General features: G+C 33.6%; 1 protein-coding gene across 4 annotated transcripts in view; it reads right to left on the bottom strand.

The window, feature by feature from the left end:
- Window positions 1–12,386, bottom strand: part of LOC136038777 (glutamine--fructose-6-phosphate aminotransferase [isomerizing] 2-like) — a 70,380-nt gene that overhangs the window by 32,888 nt on the left and 25,106 nt on the right. For 2 of the 4 annotated variants that reach the window (XM_065722149.1, XM_065722152.1), the window contains exons 5-7: window positions 9,004–9,170; window positions 6,100–6,241; window positions 3,359–3,376 (exon numbers count right to left, since the gene is read on the bottom strand). In XM_065722149.1, coding sequence (XP_065578221.1) covers window positions 3,359–3,376; window positions 6,100–6,241; window positions 9,004–9,170 — 327 coding nt within the window. The remainder of the gene's footprint in view (window positions 1–3,358; window positions 3,377–6,099; window positions 6,242–9,003; window positions 9,171–12,386) is intronic. The other 2 variants (XM_065722151.1, XM_065722153.1) reach the window with 1 other exon arrangement.

Genomic DNA, 12,386 nt, shown 5'->3' with positions numbered 1-12,386 from the left:
CCTAAGTCGAAATCCAAATTCAAATGGATTAAGCTATTTCATTTTATCTCCGTGTTTCACAGCAGTGAAACACGGATATTATTGTTGTATATTTACTGTTTAAACAAAATAAATAAATTCTACCAGGTCAATTTAAGACAGAGATACTCGCTCTTAAACTTGTAACATTAAAAATAAAAGAGGCGCTGAACCTCACAGAAAATAACGTATATCTCATTAGCATCGGCTTCTAAAAAGACCATTTGTTTCAGTTGGTTTTTCAATTTTTCCAGACATTCCATTTTTTTATATAAAATTACATTTTTAGCAATAATTTCCAGTTATCATCAGATATACTTAAAACTCGAAACAAATTACTGTAATAAAATCCTAAGTATATAATAGTTTTAGTGTCAAGGAAAGATACGATACTATATTTTATTAATAAACACCATAATAACTCTTTACTTTATACATCTACTGCACTGATGGAAAAACATACGTTTTTGTTGGCGTGCAGTAGTAAAATTTAACCATTTTCTAAACACACCACAAAATAACATAATAAATAGCTAACAAAAAAAAAGACAAAACACACCACAAAAAAGATCAATCTCCTTCACAATATCCCCTAAAAAAAAAAAAAAAAAAAAAAAAAAAAAAAAAAAAAAAAAAAAAAAAAAAAAAAAAAAAAAAAAAAAAAACTCCCTCAGTACCACCCATTCAACCTTACCACTCCCAGCCAACCAAACCTCCCAACCACCTCCTATCTCCTCACAAATAAATACAAATAACGTCGCAATGGCATTTATTTCAATTTTCAGTTAACTCAATCAATTGCACAGGTCCGTGCTCTCAAACCGTTGGTCTGAGGGCCAGTTCCGGTACATAGAATTTTAGCACGGGCCAGCAACTTAGCAAACCAAATGCTATCTACAGTGCATTTGGTTTTGTGTCAGCGATCAAACGTTTGCGACATATTTTACCGGTGGCAAACAACAGAGGTTTCCAAGGACTGGCCACTTAAAAACCAAATAACGTAAACGGTGTATTTATTCTTCAACCAGCGTTCAGGCGTTTGCGAAACGCTTTCCTTTATTGCCACTTTACAAGCTCAAAATGGTTGAAGTACCAAGTACATTAAAATAAAACATTTTTGGTCCCTGGACCCATCTTACATCCATTTATATATAATAAAATTCATACAGGCCAAGTTATATACCAATAACACGGAGCAGATGTCTGTTTTATTTTTGAAGGAAAGCATTTATTGTATTGCTGGTGCGCAATGTGCTATAGGGCAGAAGGGGAACTGCCTCTCTTAGACCTCGATGTGCCCCCGGGCCCCAGTTTGCCCACAGCTAAAATTTAGTTTTTTCCAAAATCTTGTGAGACTAATATAAACCTGCGTAATTCAAGCATCAACAGAAACAGATAAATTTTTTTTGTACATATTTACCTTAACACTATGAGGCTTTACGACACAAAATGGATTATTTTTCGTTTTTACTGTCATTTTCAATTGATTTGGGAAAACTGCTTCCAATTTTGCCCCCCCCCCACATTTCAACGTAAATACGCCACTATTGTATTACCTTTTTTATATTTAATTAGAAAGCTTTTAAGATTTACATTCTTGCTGTCTTTTTTAAAGTATCAAAGATGTCAAAATAAAAATATATTTTGCCCCCTGTACTTATCTTAGTTTTATTCACGCGTGAATAACCATGATTTACTAAAAATTTTCTTTTGGTTGTCTCAAAGTTATGAATGTTTTAGGGAAATATCACATTTTCATCAGCGTTGCCACTCAGAATTGAGAAAACAAATTAGTGAAATCTAGTCAGTTAAATTTGCCATAGCATTTCATTGACAAAAATTCCAACATTAACAATATGTTGATTCCCAAAGATAACTAAATCTTCAAAGAAAGGTTACACCTTCTTAAGTTGTTTGGTAGCAGTAGTTTTAAGCTTATTTTTAACGATTTTTCACCCAAGTTTTCTTTTTTTAAATTTGAAGCCCTCTTCTAGCAACTGAAACGCCGAATCGACGCCCTATGCGCCAGTAATGGCTCAAATTCTCTTAAATTCTCGGTTTTTCTTCTCTTTTTGTGACATAAATAGCTATGTAAACTTCCCCTTAACCAATTGGAACAATGAGATTTGATTTTCAGAGTCCTTTGTATTTCTAATGAGTCTTGCAGAGGGGACTGATCTTCCGCTAAAATTACATTTAAAATTAAAATTAAATTAAAATTTGTCACATTGAAAAAAAATATTAAAATGAAAGCATCTATTTTCAAAGCAAGTCTTCTTTATGAAATACGTAACAAAATATATTGAAGCCAAAACAGAGACTTTATACAAGTTTTATATAAAAATTGCTACGATAATTCAGAAACTACACGGTAGAACAGAACAAACAACGACGAAGTATAAACAATTAGCATAATTCGGAAGAAACAAACGAAATTACTGGACATCAAACAATCCATAACTTTAAGCTACTTCAGACAACATGGCCGTTTAAAATTAGAACACATAAAGCGCAAAATCCGAATTTTGAAAAATTGTTTTTCGAAGCTACTGGGTTAAAAAAAACATTATTGTTTATATTTTATTATTGAACCGAACTTGAATTTCAAAACGAGAGAAATCGAAAAACAAAAATATAGGAGTTTTCCAGGTGTTTCTAGTCTATATAGATAGAATACCGCAGCGACGATGACGCAAACAAAATAGCTTGAATAGTTCTATCTTTTTTTGGAAATATGAAAAAAAGAGAAAGCGTTCATAAGAATTTGTTCAAAAGGTCAAGTTACCACAAAAAAAGGAAAAAGAAAGACAAATTTTAGTGAATGCAATACTGCAAACAAATGTTCTTTAGCTTGATGACACCCTGTACGAAATTAACATCCTCCTACCAACGAGAAACTTGGAGTGAACTAGAAAATTAGCAACGCAATCACCTTTAAAAAACTTGTCCACGGAACCCTCTAGCCGCATGCCCAGGGCAGCTTGCGCAGGTCCCCTTTCCCTTTGAACAGCCTTGGACAGGTCCTTACATCATCTCTCAAGAACAGCTATAAGGGAGGGGCGGATAGAAGAAAACTTCCGGTTTCCGGGCTCTGACTTAGAATGTAGACCCTTTATGATAGTCCCATTCAAGTAGCACAATAACTATGGAAAATAACTGTTCGTCTTTACTTTTACCAATTTGAAAAAAAATTGACAAACGAGTTCCCTATCTTACCCCAAATGTAAAATAATGTGTTTTGATTTTGGACAGCCATAATTTAAACAGCCAAACCCCAATAACAAAGAACAAGATTTCACCTGACTACCAATACAGAACACCTGAAAAAATTATAAAATACCTCGATTTACGTCCAGTTCTGAAGTTGGCAGTACGAGAATCATGCAAAGTAAATGGATTAATGAACATAAAGAATAGAAAGTACTTTGCATTATTATATATACATACGCAAATGATTATTTGTATTTAAGTAGCCAGTGGTCAAATCAATTTCCACTGTAAACACTAAACAAGAAAAACTGACGAAATACTCAGACCATATTATGAGTACAATGTATCAGTCAGCTGGATAGGGGGGGGGGTAATTTTTTACCTTTGAGCTTCATGGTCGTATCTACCTACATAATCGTGATTGGTAAGTGCGCATAACTCTAGAGAAAACATTTTTATAGGAAACGCGCTTTATTTTTTGTATAAATTCACCAAAGGTGTAAAACAAATCAACAAGCCTGGCTTGCTCAGTAGGTAGGGCATCTGGCTCCTAATCGCAGGGACACGAGTTCCAGCTTGGCGTCGTGTTTATCTTTCGTCGATGAAAATTAATGTTGCGAATTTATTCGTTTCGGGTAAAAGTTGTATATTTTAAATGAAGATCGATATTTATACTAATCTACGCGTTCCAGATAGATAGAAAATTCAATAATATAAGAAGGGGTGTTTTGTTTCTTAAATGGGAATTTCTAATATTAATGTTTTGGTAAGTTTGCTCAGTTTTATCTCACAGCTGGGGGATCTAGTACTTTCAGGGAAAGTTTTGTAGGGAAGAAGGATTCAATTTCAACTTCGTGTTCGAGGAGGGGGAATTTTTCTCCGATTCTCACAAAAGAGTTTATACTATGCTTTTTCTACGCCTGCCATCGGACGGAATCTGGTGCTAGTTTAAATAAATTTGAGTATGGATTTGAATTATAAAATTAAAGAAAAATATATATATGATAGCGCCTAAAAAACAATTGATTTTTAACAACCAAAGTATCTTTGTTATTTTGTGGTTTCAACTGTAATTTTTAATAAAAATCAGATCAGTTGCCTTAAAAAAAATCTAAAAGGGAAGTTGGTCAGTTTGGGTTTTGAATAGTTCTGTTGTCAAATGTAGTAACAGATATAGTAATAAAACATAAATCAAAATGATTTATTCCGAAATATTGCAAGGTTAAATACTTCGAATCTGCTCTAATTCAAACAAGGGTGCTTCCTTCTTGCCTTATAACTAAAAGTCTCCCATCCAGCTGGGTTTTCCAAAGGTGTGAAATTAGCTTTAATCTGAATTTACTAATATTCAGTATTATAATGTTTACCTTTATATGCTATTTATAATGACTAAAAGAACCATACACTATGTTTCTTTTCCTTCGCAATTTGGGTAGATCTCGGAGAAAATCTAGATGTTTTATTTATACAAAAGTTCTAAATTCTAAGGGGAAAAAAACGGAAAAACAAAAAGGAAAACAAGGCCTGAAACACATATGAACATGCATCATGAAACAAAACAAAAACGTGTCAGCATCCCCCCCCCTTTCCGTGATTATCAGGCCTGGACTTTAAATGCCAGGAATATGTAGGCCTTCGCGATTCAAATATATTCTAACATAGAATGTGTTTTGCAATTCAACTTTATGTAAAACAATACTAGTTCAAATTCATTTCCATTATAAAACATATAATAGATTTAACGCAGATAACGCAAACAAATATCTCAATGAAACTTAACGAATTTAATTGGACTGTTTCTATTACAACTACGATTACTCTCGTTGTAAAAATTTTACTAAACAAACTCTTCTGCATAATTGATACTTATATTTTTGAAACTTAAAATCAAAGTTTCAACTTCTTCTTAGAGGTTAGTTACACCTTCAATAATACATCGAGATCTGAGAAAATGTCTAACAACACTACCAGAGTGTAAACTTCAAAATAACCGAATTTTGGAAAGGTAGAAACGAGCTATAAAGTTTCAAAGTTGGAATTTATGACCTTCAGGTACGCCAACACCCACATTGAAACAAAATTTGTCAAATCTTACACCACACTATTGCTGCATTTAAAACTACAATACAAGCTAAATAAAACAATAAAAATATACTAATAAACTTAAAGCACATTTGAAGCTTATTACTCCAGTTTCAGCAATTTTATAATTACCAAACATCATCCCAGACTGTTAAATTATTTTGGTTGATACAGATATAATTTAGAAGGCCAAAAATTGCAAAAATTCATCTTGACATAGCAATGTTCTATGCTTTTTACTTTTCCCAATTACCAAATATAATGCCAAACTGGGTTAATTAAAAATATTTTTGCTGATACAGATACAATTTAGCGGCCAAATATTTCGCAATTCGTCTTGAAAAATAATGTTCCATATTTTTGACTTTTCGCCACAGTTGAAGATATTCTGGTGTAAGCAGAATTTGACAAGCACAAATTATTGAGATTATCCCGATAAGGCAACAATGATAACGATCCACTGCACCATTTGAGCCTTTGCAATATCATTATTTATTTTACTGCCATTTGTATTAAAAAACTGATTTTGAAATAAATACACTAGCGTTGTCTTTTTTTTTTACAAAAAAAAACTTTACAAAACGCATCAAAAATTTGTTTATATACATTTCATTACTTTTGTATGAGTCAGACGAATATTTCAGAGAGGGGGGGGTGTCTAGCCCAGTAACCTGGAAACTGCCTTGCTGTAAGTATACAGTTTTGAAATTAGATACCCATATAGTAAAAATCCTAAATCAAACAAAATCGTTATTAATGTTTTTTAGCAAAATGTACAAAATGATGTACCTTTACTGTAGAGAATGGGAACATGGTCAGTGGCTAGTCGAGTTTGAGACTTAATACCAATCAATAGTGGACTGCCACGACGAGTGGCCACCAGTTCACCAGGGAAATGGTAGCTTTTGAAGCAAAGAGCAAATGCCCCTTCCTATAAAGAAAAACATTATTTTATACAAGTCCAAATTCAGGTTAATCAAAATAAATGACAACAATACAAAACGTCACCGCGGACATTAGATGCTCTCTAAGTAATTCTTTATCTAGTAAGTGTTCTTGTTTTTTTTTTTTTTGGGGGGGGGGTGGAGTCCTTAGTCCGCAAATAAAGGCCTTGACTTTAATAAAGTCAGATGAAGGGAATGTGTTAAACCTATACGCATATTTAGCCCAGTAACGTAAGCACTTGAAGCAACGAAACATGTTTTCCGATTTCAGTGTCTAGGGTTGTAATGAAAGAAGGTTAAGACGAGTAGGTCAAGACGGCCTAAAAGGGTTGAGAAGAAAAGGTTAAAACATGCCCTAAGAAGGACACGTTTTATGGATTAATGATTATAAATTGTCCATTCATCTGTTGTCAAACGAAAAGCAGGTCACTCACAAACGGAGTGAGAAGAGATCTTAAGAAGTTTTAAAAGGGATTAAAACAGGAGAGAATAAGGGTCAAGCTTTGAGAAGACTGGCATGGATAAGGAGCGTGAGAAGGCTGTATGGGCCCCAGGCGGCTTAGTGTTGCAATGAGACTTAACAAGTGTAGCAGTAATAGTTTGTTTTACCATCATGAAAAGGTCACCTGCTTTAGTCTAGGAATATTCCTCCATTCAAGTAATCTAAAAACTATCTTGAGATAAAAATGATGTTGGCATGCATGATCTATCACGGCAAGATCGTTGACGAAAAAGTGAGGTACATGAAAATTTATCACCTAAAAATTAGCACAAAACAAACCACAAATATGCTTTACATCACATTTGAATAACCATACGAGTTAATTGATGAAGAAACGAAGGCAAAGAAGAACATGGTAGTTTCAATCGACAATGTTCCCATCCCTCTTTTCCTTCCACCCCCTTTGGTGATTTCATAGGGGAATTATGCTTCTTTAAGCAAATAAGGTAAGTATATATGCCCATGTTAATTAAATAAATTTTCCGCCAATAAAGCATTTAGTTTATTTTTTGTAGTGTTTTTAAGGGACAAGAGGGGGGGGGGAGTTTTCGAATGTCTTACCCATCCTTCCCCCAATGTAAATTTCTTAGGTACATCCATGCAATGAAACTCTAATAGTTCTAATTAGTAAACCTGAAACTAATTTGAACATGAAACTCAAAAAGTTCTGATTCGCCAATTTTGAGGATTTACAAATCAAGGAACTTTATTTATAATAAGTAAAGAGGCACTTGATAAAAAAAAATACCAAGAATCGGTCAGGATTGCTTATAATGGCTAAAAGAAAGACTATATCGTTCCTTCTCATACTAAATTACTGTCTTTTCTTATGCTCTACCACGAAAAGCCACTTTCCCTTTTCCTTCATTGTTTTCGGAGGAAGGCAAAGAGGGAGAAAAAAAGACATTTCATTTAGTGAGGATGAAAAGTTGAAAGAAAACGAACCAATTGATGGATAGTTATAGCTAAAAGAAATGTAAAGAGCTAGTACTTGATTAATATATATGTATGCCTTTTGGTCCGTCAATTAAGCTACGCGGGAGTTGGTGTTATCGTCTGCATTTGGAAAACTAAGGAAAACTTATGGCCTGCTAGTCAGGGTGGAAGATCGTTTTGATAAACAAACACTTGATATAATTTATAATTCAATATTTGCACCTCATGTATTTCCCATTGTTCCATTTTTGAAATTTTTAAGTAAAAGTGATATAAAATGTATCCGAATGTGCTTTTTCTGATTTTGTAATTATATTCGTGGAATTCCACTATGGTTCAAAAATAGGTATATTATTCAAGAAAATTCGGAATGTTTGATATTACTTTCAAAATGGATCAAAAATACGATCAATTTCTTAGACAATCTAGAGAAAATAGAATACATTTTCCCCTTAATTGTCTTGTTTAATGGAAAAATAGTTTTGTCGCCATAGCTTTAATAAAACAGCTATTTATGCGTTATGTATTATGAGTGTTTATGCGTTGTTTTATGAGTGTTATTCACTAATAAGCTATCATAAGCTACTTATTATATATTTATGAGTTATTATGAGTATTATGAACTACTTAAAGGCGTCCTTTTCGTTAGAAGTGTAATTTTATATTTTTCAGTTTTCTTTTCATTTATTTCCTGTACTCCTCTGTGTACATCCATGTATGTATAGAGGGCATAAACAAATTATTATTATTATTATAAAGGCCTGAAAGACTTGCCAGGGCATCACTAAAACTTGTCTTTAGAGGAAGGAAGTGTTTTCTTATAACGTAAAAAAGGGATTTTGATATCATCTTTCAGGTTTTTTTTTTTAAGTGGCATGTTCTAAAAAGCTTCTGTGGCATAGAGCAGATTTTCTCCTATTCAAGCATTGTGATTGAAACAGTAATCCGATGCGTATGACGTCTGGATGATAACGATGGGTAATTCATTTTCTTCTCCTGGTGTGCATCCCAGAGCGCCACGTCTACCATATTGTCCCATCTTGCTTACACAGATCCGCCATGGCTGGTAAATTTCCAACAGGCGTGCCACAGTACCCACAACACACTCGACACGGATCCGCTACGTTTGGCACGCGCCAGCAGGTGTTTGCGATTCCTACAAGTTGGTGCCCCCTCGGGTAATACCCTCATATTTTTTTTTTTTACAAATTAAGCATGCTGAAATTCATAAACCCATTGTCAATTCCTACGGACCATAGAGGTGTGCATAGCCTTGCCAATTAACACAAGAAAGAAAAAGAAATGGCTTACCAATTGCTGAATAACTTGTTCAACGAGCTCCCGGAATGTGTCATGTGGATGTTGATCAAAAATGTGTTTTATCAATTTTGGAATCACTTCGGTATCAGTTTCACTTTCGAATTTGAAGCCTTTCTCTATCAAAAGTGTTTTGATTTCCTTGTAATTTGTTATAATTCCTAGAATTCAAGAGAAATGACATTAAACTAAAGAGATAAATCAAAATAAAGCCCTATAAGTATGTGACCTGAATACACTAAGACTGAAATCCAATGGGTCTCCGTAAATGAGACAGTACTTTTGAGAAGTTAAGCCCCTTCCCCCGCAAAAATGAACTCCTGTGTATAGTTTTTCTCCTAACAAACTTTTATAACTTAAAGTCCATTTTTTTTTTAAGAATATAGGTTATTTTTGTCAAAATAAAATGCATTTGATTTTAAAAACGAGCTACACTACAGAGGTCTTTGAAACCACATATTCCCACCCCTATCTTAAGGCCTTAGAATACTGAAGAAATTTTTGGCCCTTTTATAATGAGAAACTTTTGCACAAATTACGTATTTGAAATTATTAAAAAGTATATTTTTATTGTTGCCCCCCCCCCGCAAAAATAAATTATGTGTGTTGTTTTATATCTATTTATTAAGTCTCTAATATTATATTTCACCGCCTGAAACAGTTTATAGTTGGAATAATGCGTATTTTTCCTGTTTTTATATTGCCAAGTAAATAATAAAATTAGTTTAAACAATAATTAATCCGAAACTATTAATTTAAATTGAAGTCTAGGGTGGAGTCTCGTCATTTTATTTATTTCTATTTTGTTAGGGTGGAGATCTCCCTATATTCTGAAGGAGACCTCTCCTATATTCTAAGATGGGGGCTCCTCATTATATTTATTTTTTTATTTTGTTATTGTTCCGAATTTATTGGGCGTTTTGTTATAAGGGCCATGTCTAGAGTTGTTATTGCCATGTGTAGAGATGTTATTACCATGGGGAGACATTTTTTTTATTCCGGCGTTTGGAAATAGTGTTATTTATTTATTGTTGAGTGTATGAGCCAAGTGTGAGTTATCCTCACTGCGGGTCATTAATTTGATAGTTTTGTGAAACGTTTTTTTATTGAATATTAAAAAATTTGAACCACACTATACAGTCGAATGTGGTCACTTTTAGAACACTGCTATCTACCCGCGGAGAAAATAATTTCACCTGAAAGTTTAATAACTTTACTATTTTTGATTCCGTATAAGACAGGCACACATAAATAATTAATAAAAAAAATCGTTTGAAATTAAAAAATTTCAAAATTTATCCTGGCAAAATAATGTTACATTCTTTTTACTTTTCGACCATTACCAAACAAAATTCGTCCAAAAACATAAGAGACGTACATAGAGATATGGTATCTAAACCATCTTACTTTGAGGATACCCGAATTGTCTTTAGTCCTTCTGTTAAGGTTATCTTAACGTCGTTTATTTTAAGCTTGTGCTTGCTTTAAACAATACTAAATTGACCAATACAGGTGGGAGGGAGGGATAATACATTATTACAATGAGCGTCAAGTAATATTGGATGGTGATGACATATGAAAATAAACGAACTCAAGTGGTAGACATACGCAGGAATGTATGTTTTCTGACCCATTGGGGAAAGAAAGTTCTAACCCTCCTGACTATACCCATGTTTTCCGCCTCAAAACTTTAGACCAAAACCATTGATACGAAATGATAAGTGTTAGATGAGGGAAAGGGATGTAAAATTACGAGGAAGAAGGGCATTAGAACCGTTACTCCCGATATGTTAGAAATATTTACCATCCTAGCCAATGGTCTCGCAGCTATTCATCAAATTAGCAGATACGAAGCGTGTCATACCCATAAGGAAATCGAAGGAAATTTTTAAAAACCTCAAAGTGCAGGAATCTTGTGCCTCGTCAAAGAAATGAATTTCCATAAATCTCTTTTCTCGAAGTGAAAATTTACTTTAAACCGATAAACTTGACAACGTTGTAATTTGAAAACAGAAAAACAGCAATCAATCCAAATTTGTTAAAAGTGAATGGGAATGCAATGGCAAAAGTAACGGAGCAAGAATAAAAATAAAGGTAAAAGTCAAGGTAATTCTAATCCAGACCGGTATTATATCTTTCAAATTTAAGCCATAGGGTAGTATTGAATTTGAAATCCATAGAAACCAAAAAGAACCTTGACATGCCCAATTACACTCCAACAAAAATCTCATCATAATCACTATCCTCCGGAGCAAGGGCAATTCCAGTTTTTTTTGGGGGGGGGGAGGGGGGTTGTACAAAAAAACTTTACAAACGTGTCAAAAATTTGCTGCATTTTTCTTACGTTTTTATGAGTCGGGCAAAAATTTCGGGGGGAGGTTCAAACCCTTCCCCAGATACGGCCTTGGAGCGAAGTAAAAGGATCGCAAGGCTTTGCATTTTTGCTCAGATTTTTCCAGAAAAAAATTATGACCTTTTAAGTATTAGAACGAGTAGATCGTTATAAAGCGCCACCTCAGGACTAATAAACAAGATACTTTTAAAAATCAAGCTATATTCTTTTAAGAAATAGGATTCATTTGAAATGAGACGCTCTTGATACAACCCTATGAAGATGCAGCAATTACTCAAGCGCCCTCTATCAAAGAGTACGTATGCTCCCTCTATCAAATGGTCTAAGACAGAAACAAGAAATGTAGTTGTATGGTTTGTCGCGAAGGTTCAACAGTACAGAGGTTCGAAATACCATATGCTTTAGGCAGACGTTATGAAAGTGACCTTAAAATACCCTATTGAAAATGAGGTATCATAAACTGTTTTAAGCCCGGTTGCTTTTTGACGCTGAATGAATTTTCAAAAAGGAAAATATAACAAAAAAAAACTTGTTTGAGAATGATAAACTCCTTTTTTTTAGTAAAAATGGCCAACACATTAATTTAAATTTAAATTTATTTTTATTATAATTTATTTAAATAAAAAAACGTTTGAACTTGAGGGCCTAAAAATTCAAATGTCAGATTTTATAGTATTTATTCCTATTTATCATCATTTAAGGTGACTTAAAAAAAAGAAATGATAGAAAAAAATACAGCACTGTTTCTAAAACCTTTAATTCTCACTGGGTATAGACAGTGCCATATCCAGGGTTTCTGTTGGGGGAGGGGTTTACCAAAAACTTTACAATAAGCAACAAAATTTGTTTACATGTATTTTTGTTACTCTTGTTCGAATCGAACAAGAATTTCATAGTTGATTCGATCCGGGTGCCCCTCCCCACCTAGGAGATATACTTCCCCCTAACAATGTATGTGTGTGGTTGCAGGAAAAAGCGTTCCGTTAATCAATTTAAACGGAAACAAAAACGTACACTAAGTATT

The sequence above is a fragment of the Artemia franciscana genome, chromosome 18, assembly GCF_032884065.1.
Source record: "Artemia franciscana chromosome 18, ASM3288406v1, whole genome shotgun sequence".
Classification (NCBI taxonomy): Eukaryota; Metazoa; Arthropoda; class Branchiopoda; order Anostraca; family Artemiidae; genus Artemia; species Artemia franciscana.
Note: the sequence above shows the minus strand (reverse complement) of the source record. Positions and strands in the feature narration are given on the sequence as shown.